General features: G+C 45.5%; 1 protein-coding gene across 9 annotated transcripts in view; it reads right to left on the bottom strand.

The window, feature by feature from the left end:
- Positions 1 to 15,101, bottom strand: part of NRCAM (neuronal cell adhesion molecule) — a 409,870-nt gene that overhangs the window by 194,770 nt on the left and 199,999 nt on the right. For all 9 annotated transcript variants that reach the window (XM_070755532.1, XM_070755535.1, XM_070755536.1 and 6 more), the window contains one exon: positions 12,750 to 12,851. In XM_070755532.1, coding sequence (XP_070611633.1) covers positions 12,750 to 12,851 — 102 coding nt within the window. The remainder of the gene's footprint in view (positions 1 to 12,749; positions 12,852 to 15,101) is intronic.

Genomic DNA, 15,101 nt, shown 5'->3' with positions numbered 1-15,101 from the left:
CCTTCCCTTAACACTTTAAACCCCTAAATTACCATTTCCCATTCCCTTAACAACCATTTACTCACCATTATTACTGGTACTCACCATTGAATAAGACACTTAGTGATCCTGATATTTATAAACATAATTATTTATTAACAATAATTATTTTTTTTGTTATTTATTTGCAAAAGTTATTAGTTTGGCGATGACGTATGACGTCATCGGGCGGGGAAAACTGTGGTATAGAAAAAAACCGCGAAGTATTTTTTAATTAATATTTTTTGAAAAACCGTGGTATAGGCTATCCGCAAAGTTTGAACCCGCTAAAATCGAGGGAACACTGTATATCGACTCCTCCAGGGCCCCCAAGCCAACAGTAGGCGCTGACCACATTGGGTGGGGCTGGATGCTATATTTACTACTTGGAGAAAAATGTGTCAGGTAAGACCAACGCCACTTCTCTCTCAAGGTAGATATAGCATCCAGGAATGGGACATATCAAATCTGGCTGTCCTTCTAGGCGGGTAACGTTGGTAGCCCTACTTTTGTTGACACTAGTCCTTCACAATCTGCTGCAATGCTTGCAGCCTCAGGTGATGCGTATACATTCACCTTATAATGACACACGAATGGAGAAGGCATAGTCCCAGTTGCCGCCTTGCAGACTTTTTCAATGGATGCCTGGAGCAGAATTCTAGAGTGAGATCTGATTGGATGGTCTCATGGACCCAAGCGTCTGAGGTGAACTCTCCCCATTGGTCCACAAACATGGCCAGATGACCACCGATGGGGTGCTCAGGAACACACTCAATGGGGGCAGCAGAACGAATAACTTCCTCCCTCTTGAAAGGGCTGTTTGCCTTTAAAGGTCTGGCCCCTGTCTGTATGCTCATTAAGAGGCCACTGTCTTTGTTCTGACTGCCAAAGACTCTCTGGGATGAGGATGCCATACCAGAAGGTCAATATGAGGAACACCAGAAATACGGAGCTGGTCTGAAATCCGCCCCTTGGGATACTGAAGGAAGAATTTTTTGCAAATAAAATAGTTTTTTTCAGTCCCAACACATATACAATATCACATACCATCAATCCTGTGTTACATTACAATAATTCATCTCTTTACATTCGATATTCATAATCCATCAAATGCTGCCTCCCTTTACTTTTAACATCTGGACAAAAATAATTATTCTGATTTCTTATTATGCATTTAAAAAGCTATTAGCTAATACACTTTTTAAGCTGCTTACTTCCTAATCAAATCTAATACATTTTCGGCCGCGGTGTTTCAATCTCCTTCCTATATCCTTAATATCAATTTCATGTACTGTATATTTCTTAACCCTAGTTTTATGATAATTGCCCTTTAACCAAGAAAAAAAGGGAAAAAAGAGCAAGTATTCCCATTCATATCAGCTAATCAAAATTATATTGAATCAAGGAGGAAAAATCCAAATAGTTTATCACATATATCTCAATTAACCTAATTAATAATAATTCCTTTTGGTAGGTAAAATAAAAAAGAAAAACAAAAAAAGGAAAAGAAGAAAGATCTTCTTTTCCCTTTCTTTCATATGGAGCTGGGGTGGCACAGCAGGTAGAGTGCTGTACTGCAGGCCACTGAAGCTGACTGTACATCTGCAGGTCAGCGGTTCAAATCTCATCACTGGCTCAAGGTTGACTCAGCCTTCCATCCTTTCGAGGTGGGTAAAATGAGGACCCGGATTGTGGGGGCAATATGCTGGCTCTGTTAAAAAGTGCTATTACTAACATGCTATAAGCCGCCCTGAGTCTAAGGAGTCTAAGGAGAAGGGCGGCATAAAAATAGAATAAATAAATAAATATGTCCCTTATAAACCCAGTATAATTATCCTTACTTACTTTATTTTATGGCACAATAAACCCAATAATATCCTCATAGCCTAATCTATTTCATGTAACTGTAAACCCAGCGAGATCATCATGCCCTACTCTATTTATGTCACTGTAAATCCAGTGAAATCATCACGTCCTATTTTATTTGAGTCACTGTAAACCCAGTGAAATCATCATGCCCTGATCTATTTTATGTCAGTGTAAATCCAGTAGAACCTACTCTATTTTATGGGTCAGTAAGTCCAATGAAATCCTCATGCCCTAATCTAATTTAAATCACTGTAAACCCAGTAGAATCATCATGCCCTACTCTATTTATATCACTGTAAACCCAATGGAATCATCATGTCCTATTCTATTTATGTCACTGTAAACCCAGTGGAATCATCTTGCCCTATTCTATTTATAACACTGTAAGTACAGTGGAATCATCATAGCCAAGTCTATTTTATACCGCTGTAAATCCAGTAGTATCATCATGTCCTACTCCATTTAAAAAATATTCCTCGTGCCTTACTCTTTTAATTTAATCTACCAACCAATATAATCTTCAAACCATATTCTTAATTTATAACACTATAAAGCAGATATAATACTCATATCTTACTTTAATTTTCTAATCAGTATTTATCATTGTCTTTATTTCCTTTTCCCTGAAAAATAATAATCATCCAAAAAGGTCATCACTATTTTCTATTTTCATATTACTATTATTCCATTATACCATAATTCATCCACATAGATAATTCCCATAATTTTGGCTTATCTTATAATTAAACCTTATTAGATATGAAACTTATTCTCAATATTTTGTTTCCTTTCTCCTACAAATACTAAGGATAATAAAAATAATAATCATTCAATATAGTCATAATCATTTTCTGTATTCATTATTGTATTATTCCATTATTTATCCCCCAAAATAAATTCCATAATCTTAACATATCTTAATTAAGCATTGTAACATATACAGTAGAGTCTCAGTTATCCGTCATTCAGTAATCTGACACTCTGGATTGTCTGACGTCATGGCTGATTGGGGGCATGGCTGTAGGCATTTCCGTGTACCTCAGACATGCCCCCAAACATGACAGCCACGACGGGAAAACAAGCTGGGAGGAGGGAAGCAAGCTTGAGAGAGAGAGAGAGACAGGGACAGAAGTTGGCAAGCTAGAGAGAGAGAGAGATGGGGACAGAAACCGGTAAGCTAGAGAGAGAGAGCCAGGACAGAAGCTGGCAAGCTAGAGAGAGAGAGAGAGAGAGAGAGAGACGGGGACAGAAGCAGTACAGTAGAGTCTGGATTATCTGACATTTCGGCTATCCAACTATCAGCCCACCGGTTTATGTCAGATAACCAAGACTCTACTGTATAACTCAATATAATATTCTCTCATCTTGCTAATTAATTCTCCCTCTATCTTTCCCATTCCTATCCCCCCAATCTATATTCAATTCTCTTTCCAAATGTAATCCCCCCCAAATAAAATCCAATTAAATTCACTGTTAAGCTCCCATACATCCAATTCATCATTTTACAAAAATTTATTCTTTTATAAATTTATAATTATTTCAATCTACTTCTTTAAAAATACTGCTGCCATCCATATTTTCTCATTTCCATATTCCATATTCCATATTGCAAAAACATATGTTTCATCTCTTTCTGGTAATAGTATCCATTGCACAATAATCCTCAAACTTTTTGCATGTTCCATTTTGTTCTTTTGCCAGTTCTTATAATCATTTCTCTATCAGTCAGTTCACATGTCTCTTCTCTTAAAAGTCCATTCATTTCCAAACAAAAGCTGATAGCATCCTTTCTTCTCAGAAGTAAACACATAACAAGTGCATTCTATCCTCTTAGCCAAAACACATAAGATGTTCCACAACCAAGGCCAGGATCTCTTGAAAGTATAAACAAAAATTCTCCCTGCAGTAACTCCTCCAACCAGTAGATGGCAAGCTTTTATTTTTTTCCATTAGTTTATTCTTTTAAATTAGCAATTAATTCTCTCTTCGTTACATGCAAAAGATAGCTTCTCAAAAAAGAAAAAAAATACAGTGGTACCTCTACTGACGAATGCCTCTACTGACGAACTTTTCAAGATACGTTCAAGATTTTTTTGCCTCTTCTCATGAACCACTTACGGTTCCACTTATGAACCATTACATGTGACCCTGTGCGAGTCGAATCACTGTGGTAAACTGCCAGTGGCTTGCTTAGTCTCTTTTAGAAAAGTGTGTGGTTGTGGGGGTTTAAAGCTGGGGGGGGCAATCTGCCGTGTAGTAGCTGCTGCGGCTTCCATTCCCTTTTTGCATTCCGTTCTGGCCAGGGGAAGGAAGGCTCGCTTATGTCCAAGCTTGGAACCGGAGAGTTAGAATATGTGTGTGAAGGGAGTGCGGATTCACTCGGGAAGGAGACAGCAAAAGCAAGCGAGCCACTGAGCGCTTCAACTCGCCGCCAGCATGTCTTCAAGTTCCAGTGTCAACACTCTGCAGCGCCTGGTGGAGCAGCTGAAATTCAAGGCCGGCGTAGAAGACCCGTTGTACCTACCTGAATGGTCTTCTCGATGCACTGGAAGGAGAGTCCAACATGGGTAATATACCAATCCTATTGGTAGAGACTGAGTTAGAATTAGCATAATAATTAGCTACCGCCCCCTTACTGCTCCCATGAGCCCAGTTTTAAAAACGAAAAAACAATGTAAGAGGATAACCAACTTTATTATTACAACTAAACTTCAAAACTCCCCATCTCCGACGTCTCTGAACTTCAACTAGTCGGGTGGGTTTGGACTCTCCTTCCAGTGCATCGAGAAGACCGTTCAGGTAGGTACAACGGGTCTTCTCCACTGCATCTGGAAGGAGAGTCCAACATGGGATATACCAAAGATTTAAGGCCCATGGGAGGGAGAAGGTCTTGACTGGGACGTTGGAGATGTACACACTTTCTGTAGCACACGTCTACCAAATGCTGCCTCAGCGGAAGCAAATGAGTCCAACTTGTAGTGCTTAATAAATGTCGAAGGCGCTGCCCAGGCAGCAGCTCTGCAAATATCTTCTATCGAGGCCTGTGTTGTCCAAGCCGCCGATGTGGCCGCACTCCTGGTTGAGTGAGCCGTTAGGCCCGCCGGGGGGTCATGTCCTCCCACTCTGTAGGCTTCCAGAATACAGTCCTTTAACCAACGGCTTATCGATTTGGAAGATAGTCCAAGTCCCATTCTGTGTTGAGAAAATGAGATAAACAAAGTCTCAGACTTCCTGAATGTTTCAGTCCTCCTGATATAAATCTTCAGAGCACGTCTTACGTCGACCTTATGCCATCTTAGTTCTGACGGATGGTCTCCATGCGTGCAGAAATCAGGTAATATAAGTTCCTGCTTCCTGTGGAACAAGGTGTTCACCTTGGGTATGAACGTGGGATCTAAACGAAGCACCACTCTATCTGGGTAAAAGATACATAAATCTGGTCTCACAGAGAGGGCTGAGAGTTCTGACACTCTGCGTGCAGAAGTGATTGCTACTAAAAAGACTGTTTTCAGGGAAAGGAGTCTGAGCGGGATTGATCTCAGGGGCTCAAAGGGTGGTTTTGTCAAGGCCTTAAGCACTATTGTGAGATCCCATGATGGGAACCTCCGAACTGGTGGTGCATGTGCGTTTGAGGCTCCACGTATAAAGTCTCTTACCCACGAGTGTTGGGCTAGCGAACGAGACTCCGGTGTCTGAATCATGGTGGATAGTGCTGCCACCTGTCTCCTTAGCGTATTAGGAGCCAACCCCCGCTCTATCCCTGTCTGTAGAAACTCCAGCACCGTAATCACCGATGCCTCCCTGGGATCTTTGCCCTCCTTGTCACAAAATGTGCAAAAAGCTGCCCACGTGGCTTGGTATATCCTAGAAGTTGAAGGACGCCGAGCAGCCTGCATTGTATCAATGATCTTCTCCGACAGATCTAGATGCCTTAATCTGTGCCTCTCAAGTGCCAGACGGTCAGTTGTAGCCATTGGGGATCCGGATGTTGTAGGTTCCCCTGGCTGAGGGAGATGCTGTGGTCTGGTATCCTCCATGGTGGGGTTACTAACAGCGCCATCAGGTCGGCGAACCATGGACGGCGTGGCCAGTGTGGAGCCACCATCAGGACCTCTGCCTTCTCCCGAAGAATTTTCTCTATGACCCTTGGTATCAAGCTTACTGGAGGGAATGCGTACAGCAGTCCTGTCGGCCAAGTTGACAGCAAGGCGTTGACCCCTTCTGTCCCTGGTTCCGGAAAGCGTGAATAGAACCTCAGGGTCTGTGTATTCCGGTGAGTGGCGAACAGGTCTACGGATGGAGTCCCGAACCTGCGCGATATTTGTTGAAATAGCAGTGGATCCAGCCTCCACTCTGACGGGTCTAGTGTAGTCCTGCTGAGCCAGTCTGCCTGGGTGTTGTTGGTTCCGGCAATGTGCTCCGCGGATAAGGACGCTAGATGGAGTTCGGCCCAATCGAATAGGTTCGCCGTTTCCTCCATGAGGTGACGAGACCGTGTACCCCCTTGGTGGTTTAAGTGAGCTCTGGTTGCCCCATTGTCTGTTAACACTAGGATGTGTTTGTCCCATACAATAGAGTGGAAGGCCTGAAGAGCTAGGAATACTGCTCTGGGTTCGAGAAAGTTTATGTTTATTGGTGTTAGATCTTCTGCAAACCATATGCCCTGTGCCATGTGGGGGCCGATGTGAGCTCCCCAGCCATAGAGGCTGGCATCTGTAGTTAGGATCATCTTGTCTTGTATCTGAAAGGGAGAGCCCTTGAGTATTGCAGGAGATGTCCACCATCTCAAGGACTCTCTGACGTTTCGTGGTATTCGGATCCGTTGGTGTGAGTGGCTCACCTTGGCTCTTTGTGCCAGTAGTAAAAGCCACTGCAGGGCCTGGATGTGGTGTCTGGCCCAGGGCACAATTCCTATAGCCGAGACCAGGGTCCCCAACACCTTTGATAACAGAGACATTGGTACATGCCTGTGTTGATTGAGGCTGGCTATTAACCGTTGGATATTTACTATTCTCTCTGGGGAGAGTGAAACCGAGTCTGCCAAGGTGTCTATGATCGCTCCTAGGTGTAAAAGCCTGGTTCTGGGGATCAGTTGGCTCTTCTCCACATTTATAGTGAAGCCATGAGTTTCTAATGTCTGTATGGTCCGGTTTAAGTCCTGCCTTGCCTGCGTTGGCGACCTGGACAGTATAATGATGTCGTCCAGGTATGCCATCAGTCTGATGGATTGGGAACGCAGGTGGGCCGTCAAAGCATCCAGGAGTTTGGTAAAAGTCCGTGGAGCTGAAGAAAGGCCGAATGGCATGGCCTTGTATTGGTAGTGTGTTCCCTCGGAACAGAAACGGAGGTATTTCCGGTGAGATGGGTGTATGGGAACGTGCAAGTACGCCTCTTTCAGGTCGATGGACGTTAAGAGATCCTGTGATCTGATTGATGTCAGGATAGTTTGTAAAGAGTGCATGTGAAATCTTCTGTACTTTATGAAGATGTTTAGTTGCTTCAGGTTGAGGATCAACCTGCAACCTCCTGAGGACTTGGGAACAATGAAAATCATTGAATAAAAGCCCTTGCCCTCCTCCTGTGGTGGTACTGGCTCTATGGCCTGGATTTCCAGCAAATGCACAATTTCTTTTTGTAGTTGCAGCTTTTTTTGCGGTTCTCAAACCCTTGGGCAGTGTATGAACCGGTTGGGGGATTGGCCTACAAACTCCAGGCGGAGTCCTCCCGACACCGTAGCCAGAACCCATTGGTCGGAGGAAGAAGTGTGCCAGGAGGCGCTGAAGTGTTGAAGCTTCCCCCCGATTGGTAGTTGGCTGGCAGAGTCACTTAGAGCGGCGGAAACCTCTCTGGCTATTCCCCCGAAAGGGCCGCCTCGAGTTCTGGTAGCCCCTGGGTCTGTCCTGGAACGACCCCCGGTCACTTCTGAAGGTTTGGTGCGTGAACTGACCTTGCGTGTACGACCTTTGGCTCTGACCTGCCCCTGTGGAGTTATCCCAACGGGGCGTCTGGCGTCTCGTATATGGCGCCGATCTTCGGTCTTGGCGTCTGCCAGTTCTGGGTAGGACCTTTCTCTTGTCCTTGTCCTCAATGAGGACTTTGTCCAATATATCCCCAAAGAGCATAGAGCCTTGGAAAGGGGCCGACGCCAGTCGCCACTTGGATTTTAGATCCGCTGGCCAGTGTCGGAGCCACAGGAGTCGGCGTGCTGCAAGCGTGGTAGCCATACTCCTGCTGGAGAATTTAGCCGCATGTAATGTGGCATGTGCGGAAAATTCCGCCGCAGCTCGTAGGTTGTCCAGGTCCTGACGTAATCTGCCATCCTCCGGCCCCAGGCGGGATTGCATCTCTTGCATCCACCGAAGAGAGGCTCTATTGATGAAAGATGCAGCAGCTGCCGCTCTGAATCCCCAGCTCGCCATCTGGTGTGCCTTTTTCAGGAGTATCTCCGCCTTCCGGTCTTCTGGCTTCAGACTTTCTCCTGTTTCTGAAGGCACCAGGGCGCTGGAGACCAATGTCACGACCGGCTGGTCTATGGGTGGAAACTCGAGGAGTTTTTCCACCTCGTCGTCGAACGTGTAGAATCTACGTTCCAGGTTAGATGGACCTTGAGCCGCCGCTGGATATTGCCAAGGGCGCTTGGCTCCCTGCAGAAATATGTCAGATGCTGGAAAATGTTCCGACTCGGGCTGAGGTTCCTGGAGCAAGGCGTCTGGAGTCTTGTCTGCATCCTCTGCTGTCTTAGTTGTTCCAGGTAGATTCATCACCTGTTTAGCCTGAAATAATGGAGTCCTGAACAGTGTTGGCTTAAACAGGCCTACTGGTTGTGGTTGTTCAGGGGTTGTTTCGTCCTCTGAGAGGTCATACTCCCTATTGCTGTCCTCTCCAGTGATTGGTTCCTCCGATAAGGACCCCAAACCCGAGGGGGGCGGTGCTGACCAAACTTGCCCTGTTGCTGCTTGTGATGGCTGCTGACCATATTGATGGGCCCCAGCTGCCATGCCTTGAGAATAAACATTTGCAATAAGATCTTGCAAGTCGGGTGGCATATCCTGCCAAGTGCTTGTCTGTGCTCTTAGTCCTGCCGCTGTGGGTGTGAACGTGGCAGACGGGCCCTGAGAACTCCTTCTAGGGTAGCCAGCTGACCCAGGTCTGTTCCATGAAGAACCTGGTGAGGGCATGATGCGGGGCAATGCAAGGGATTGCCTGTCAGGTGACCAGTCCCCTTCATTCATCGCTCCAGGTAACCCAAAGGCAGGCAGTGGGTTGACTGGATCAGGTGTTGAGATTTGCCTCTGGGTCAGTGGCACGGCTGAGGGGGAGGCTTGTAGAGCCGCCTCCAGCTTTTTCTCCAGGGCCTTAATGAGTTTTTCGGCCTCCTTCAGGGATTAGGCTGAGGCTGGGGACTGTGAAGTCTTTGACTTCTCCTTGGCCTTCCCCTTGGGCTTGTCTTTGGCCAAGGTAGGGGAGGCTGCCCTCTCGTTCCCTGATTGCTCCTCCATGAGTACTCACACTTTTTGTGATTTCGAGGAGTCTCCTGTGTTCAAGCCTTGAGAGCCTCGTTGCTCAGCAAAAAATGGCTACCGTCTTGTAGCCCAATAGTGCCTGCGCACTGAGGCTTGGTGACCTCTTCGCGCCTACCAGCTGCAGGAAGGGCTTCCGGTTGGCGCCTTTTGGGGTTGTGCAAGCAGCAACCCAACATGGCGGCCCCCATGCCGTTTGCGGCTTTTTTCCCCCCATGGGGGGGGGCGCTGCAGTTTCCAGCCACTCCACGGCCGGTGGCAACTCCTGCCGCTTCACAGGTGGCGTGCCCGCGGCCTCTCCGGCGTCGCCGGGTTTACCGGCAGTTACAGCAGCGGTGGCTTGCCCAGAGGCTTCCTTGTCGGCGGCGGCGGCTTGTTCGACGGCGGCGGCAGCTGAGAGGCAGCATCGTCTTTTCCCAAAAGGGAGGGAAAAGGGGGGGCTCTTTGCTTTCAGCCAAGGCGAGGAGGGACCCTGCCGCTTCACTTCTCTTCGGCGGCATCACAAGCCCACCTTTGTCTTTTTGGCTGACTAGGCAGGCGGGACACTGGAACTTGAGCAATCAAGCCACTGGGAAGGGAGAAAAGAAGGCCGCTTTCTGGTCTTGGGGTTTTTTGGGGGATCGGACGCAGAGGAGCAATTGGGATCTGGGCTTTGGGGGCTTTGAATGGGTGCTTGGGAATAAATTGTCTGTCCTTTTCCTGAATGGGGTCTCACTTGGAAAGTGTGTGTGTGTGTTTGCGTGTGTGTGCGTGTTTAAAGCTGTCCTGAGGAGAATGACAAAGAGCCCTAATCCTACCAGGCGGAGGTGGGGGGGAGAGATAAAGGAAGGCAGAGTGAAAGAAAGCCTGGCTCCAATTCCTTGCGAGCATCAGAGCCGTCACGAACGTGCAACTCCCTTGCTTAGTCTTGCTTGGAAAGTGTGTGTGTATGTGTGTGTGTGTGTGAGAGAGAGAGTTTAAAGCTGGCCTGAGGAGAATGACAGAGAGCCCTAATCCTACCAGGCAGCGGGGGGGGGGGGGGAGAGATAAAGGAAGGCAGAGTGAAAGAAAAGAAATCTTCGGGCTAGCTTTAAACTCACACACAGACTACCCATGCTGCCTGATGTGCTCACTGTAATGATTGCTTGGACACACAGTCCTCTGGCCTGAGTATCTTCACTGGGTCACCAGGCATGGTGGATGAGCTATGTAATATGAGCACCAACTTGTCTATGCTAGGCACCTGGATCACCTTAGCCAGGTCTGGGGCCACATTGTGTAACTATCTTTCCACTGTTGAGGGATTAGGCCCTGAGTCCAGAACCTCCCACTGGGGCATGATAACATCAACAAAAAGTTTGGAGGAGAAGAGCTACAACCTCCTCCAAAGTGCTCTCTAAAACGAGTGGATTGGTGGAATCCTTTGCTGGTTGCTCTGGCTCTGATGCTGCTGGAGCTAAACCTGCTGCTATTTTTGCTTTATGTTGGAGAGACGTGAACAGGTATGTTGGAAACAGACCAGTGTCTGAAGGTTGTTACACTAGTCTACTGTCCTCTTCAGAGACTTTGAGATCGAACTCACCTGCTGCTTCTGATACCTGTGACCTATCATCACGAGAAGAATGGTCAGAGCCCTGAGCATAGTCTTCTACACATTCTTGTAACAGTATTGGTGTGGAATAGTGCCTGTGGCCATGGTCACTTTCAGAAGTGCAATTGCATTGATGCCAGGCCTGTTGAGGCCCTTCAGCAATCCCTTACCTGATGGCTTTTTGCACAATCACTCTCATGTTGTTCAGCAAGGTTGGTCTCAACTCATCTGAAAGTCTTAGGTCGGCGGCTATAAGAATGAAAGTAGACTCCGAGGCTGCCTTCTGGCATGCCACTGTAGCAGGTGGGCGCTGTTAGCAGTAGAAATACTACATTGGGGCCCTATAGCTCTGTGTTGGACTTTGGTACTACTGGATCCAGGCCAAAAATGCTCTTGTTAGGAGAAGAAGTTCCTGTGCCAGTTGAGGGAGTAGTGCTTGTTTGTACATGCTCAGGGTTGCGCTGCCTTATCACACAACTTGTATAACAATTTGTTGCATCGTCGCTCTGCAGTTTTGAGTAGCTTGTCAGAGGAGGTCTTTGCCCATGCCTCCCTAGAAGTTCTGTTCAATTCCCCAGACTTATGATGGCCTTTGTGACCCTTGGGTGCAGAGGCTTTTGCTGGAGTGGAGCATCTGCTTTCATTCCCTTGTCCAGTAATCTGCAGATGCTAGAGTGAAGTACTGTAGAGTGTACTACGTGAGATAAGGAAGTCAAGTGTCGCTTGACCGAGTGACAGAAGGGCCTCTTATTTAGCATGCTGTAGGCCTCTAATCAGTAGTCTAAAGCTGCCCAGTAAGGATACGAACTGTGCCTTGCCTTGTGGGGTGTGGCATTGCCTGACTCCCAATGCCATGCCTTTTGGGTTTGGCAAGCTGCCTGTTAAATTATCCCTCTTTGGGTTTTTAAAAAATTTCTTTATACTCTTTCCTTGAAAGGGTTAACTATCGAGGCCCAGTGGCAAGTTTTCTTGAAAGGGTTAACTACTGAGGCCTGATGGCAGTAAACTCCTTGAGGCAGCTGGTGAAGAAGCCTGTCACCCCCTCCTTCCAGGCTTCCCACGCTTAGCAAGCAAGGCTAATAAGCCACTATATTTCACTAAACAGCCATAGTACAGTGATCTGGAAATCATTATTGGCTGCAAGTGCAATTTGTTCTGTCTAGATCTTCTCAGCAGTTCTAGCTTGCCGTCTGGAATCTCTATTTTCCCACCCAGTCACTAAGGCGGTACATTGCTCAAATGTATGTCTGGGATCGGCAGAAATGCTTGTGAGGCTCTAAGCCACTGAGCGGCCTACTGAGGTGCTGAAGCCCGGTGGCAGCTCTTGCTTCATTAATTGATTCAATATGCCAGGGGCTCTCTGAGCAACTTAAAGTGGTCTAGCTGTCCCCCCAAGCTTCTTGATCTTGTCAGAGACAGTTAAAAGATAGGCTCAGTTTGTAGAAGGTGAATTTGACAGGAAATCCTATCTAGCATCAACTAATTCAATTCAGAGCTACCAAGGTATATAAAAACCAGGAACAGGTTAATAGGTAACAGGAGGATAGTTTGGCACCACCGTTCTCACTGAGCGACTGAGTGAAAAAGCTGTCAAGCTTATTAACTAGAGCAGGACCAGAACAGCTTTTGACAGACTCAGTCCAATCACAGAGCAGACAGATTTAACCCATTCCTACATGCTATATCCACCTTGAGGGAGAACAGTCAAATAAATACTATTTATAGCAAAATAGAATGCTAAATGATGTTCCAAATAAATAGAACAATCATACTTATAATGGGGCTATTATTTTCATTGCCCGGTATCCAAGTGAGTTGAGCACTTCTTTCTAAATGATCAGTTAATTCCAAATCATAAGGTGGATCAGGACGATCTGAAAAAGTAAAGTAAACAACTGTTATAATCTAGGAAAAATTCTGAACAAGCTTGTTTACAATATGGTTGTATAGCCACTGGCATGCAATTGCAATGAAAATGTACAACTGACTTTGCTGGGAAATAATGCAGAACAAAGACAGATTATTACATAAATTCTAGTAACAACATTTGTTTTGCATTACAAAATAACTGTATGACATTTTTGTCACGGTTCACCAGCAATTTCAATTTATGAGTTGTGGTAATGATTATAGCACTTCTTATATAAAACAAACATTTTTTTACACTAAAAGAAAATAAAAATACATTCAATAACTAAAAAAAACTGTTTCAGAATTACTTCATTATTGAAACCTCTTTATTGGCATGTACTAGGCTCCCACAGACTTGATGTTTTTAACTTAATGAGAAACAGGTTTCTTTTTTCCTACCTCTTTCACAGTCAGAAATTTATTTTGAAGAAGCTAGGAAATCCAATACAATATAAACATTGTGGTTTTTAAAGAGAAGAAACAGGCCAAAGGCTGGGTCAGAGCTGCCAATATGAGTCTTTAAGACTCAACAGAAAAAGGGAAATATGATTTACATTCTTTGCCCTATCTCATTCTGATAAATAGTGATAATCTATTGTAGAATTCAGATCCAAGAAAGACAGTAAGTGCTTTTAAAGTCATGCATTCCTAGTTAGATTTTAAAATATATATGGGTCTAAAATATCTAATGGGTATATGAATATAAATGTAAATATGTACTGTATTTTTCGGAATATAAGATGCTCCAGACTGTAAGTTGCACCTACCTTTTTTTTTTTGGAGACGGGGTGGACAAGAAAAAAAAATCTGCCTCTGACTCCCAGCAATTTGCCTCCTTGCAGCAAACAGACTTTTTCTGCCTCTGAGAGTGGGGAGATGGCAATAGGCAATGGCAATCCCTGCAGCCTGAAACAGCTGATGGTCAGGAAGCTATCCAAATCAGCTGCTTATGTTAATCAGGCTGTGCTGAAGTTGAAACAGGCTGTTTGCTGCAAGGAGGCAAATCACTGGAAGGCAAAGACCAAAACGTGGAGGCCAGTGGGTGGGCGGAAATATATTTGGTGTATAAGATGCACCCAAATTTTCACTCTCTTTTTGGGGGTGGGGAGAGCACATCTTATACTCCAGAAAATATGGTATAGGGCAGCAAACAAAATTGGAAAGAAAGATAGCAAATTGTAAGGAAAATAAAGGATAGGTGTTCCAGTAACTAGAAATGTTATTTAAGTATAAAAATAGTTGAATAAGAATATCTTAGAAATTTAGAAGAAAACTACTGCTGCTCATTATCATCCAAACATGGGAAACTAAAGATTAATTAATTAAATAATGCTTTAAAATATTTATTTATTTATTTATTTATTGGATTTATTTACCAGACCAGGATTTCCAGTTCCAGTTGGTGATGCGTGGTGAAGAATGTCCATGACCGGTAACGACCGGGATTTCCAGTTCCGGTTGGTGATGTGTGGTGAAGAATGTCCATGACCGGTAACGACAGTGTTTGCAAAAATTTGGCTTTTACCAAGGCTTGTAATAGTGCTGGCGAGCCACTAGATTTATTAGAAATTAAGGACTTTAGAATTCCAGAACCTTTGAGTACTGCAAACATCTAGAACTTGAATTAGGGCTGAAAGATCAGAGGCGCTGCGCCTGCGTGTCAGCTGTTGAAGAGGCATCAGCTGGTGAGAGACTGGCGCCGGATTAACGAGGGTTAGCGAGAGAACAGGCAAGCAAAGAGACCCTTGCTTAAGCCTGCTCAAGTGGGCTAGTGAGGAGGGGTTTGAAGAGCAGAGATGTTGAGACGCTATGCCTGTGTGTGTTGGCTGCTGAGAGGGTGTCGGTTGGTAAGTCAGACCGACGCCGAATTAGCGAGTGAGACGCTGGCCCTGGTGGATCTGTTGAGTGAAACTAACACTGAAACTAACACTGAGCTGGCAACCAAGTGAAGAGATGAGGGGGCAGAGAGCTGAGGAGACCCACGCCACATCCCTGTGCCATTTGCTGAAAGCAGTGAGAGAGGCCGATGCTGAGGGTAGCAAACGAGTGGGACAAATGCAAGTAAAGTGCCGGGACTGCAGAGTCAGCGAGGAGATCTGTGCCCCACCCATGCCAAGTAAAGAGGCCGATGCTGAGGTGAACGAGAAAACGTGGACATTAAAACGAGTGAGGCGAGCTGATACAGAACTGTGCTAAAAGAGAAGACCACCAGA

This window comes from Erythrolamprus reginae, chromosome 6 (assembly GCF_031021105.1).
Source record: "Erythrolamprus reginae isolate rEryReg1 chromosome 6, rEryReg1.hap1, whole genome shotgun sequence".
NCBI lineage: Eukaryota > Metazoa > Chordata > Lepidosauria > Squamata > Dipsadidae > Erythrolamprus > Erythrolamprus reginae.
This window is presented reverse-complemented; position numbering and strand designations above follow the sequence as displayed.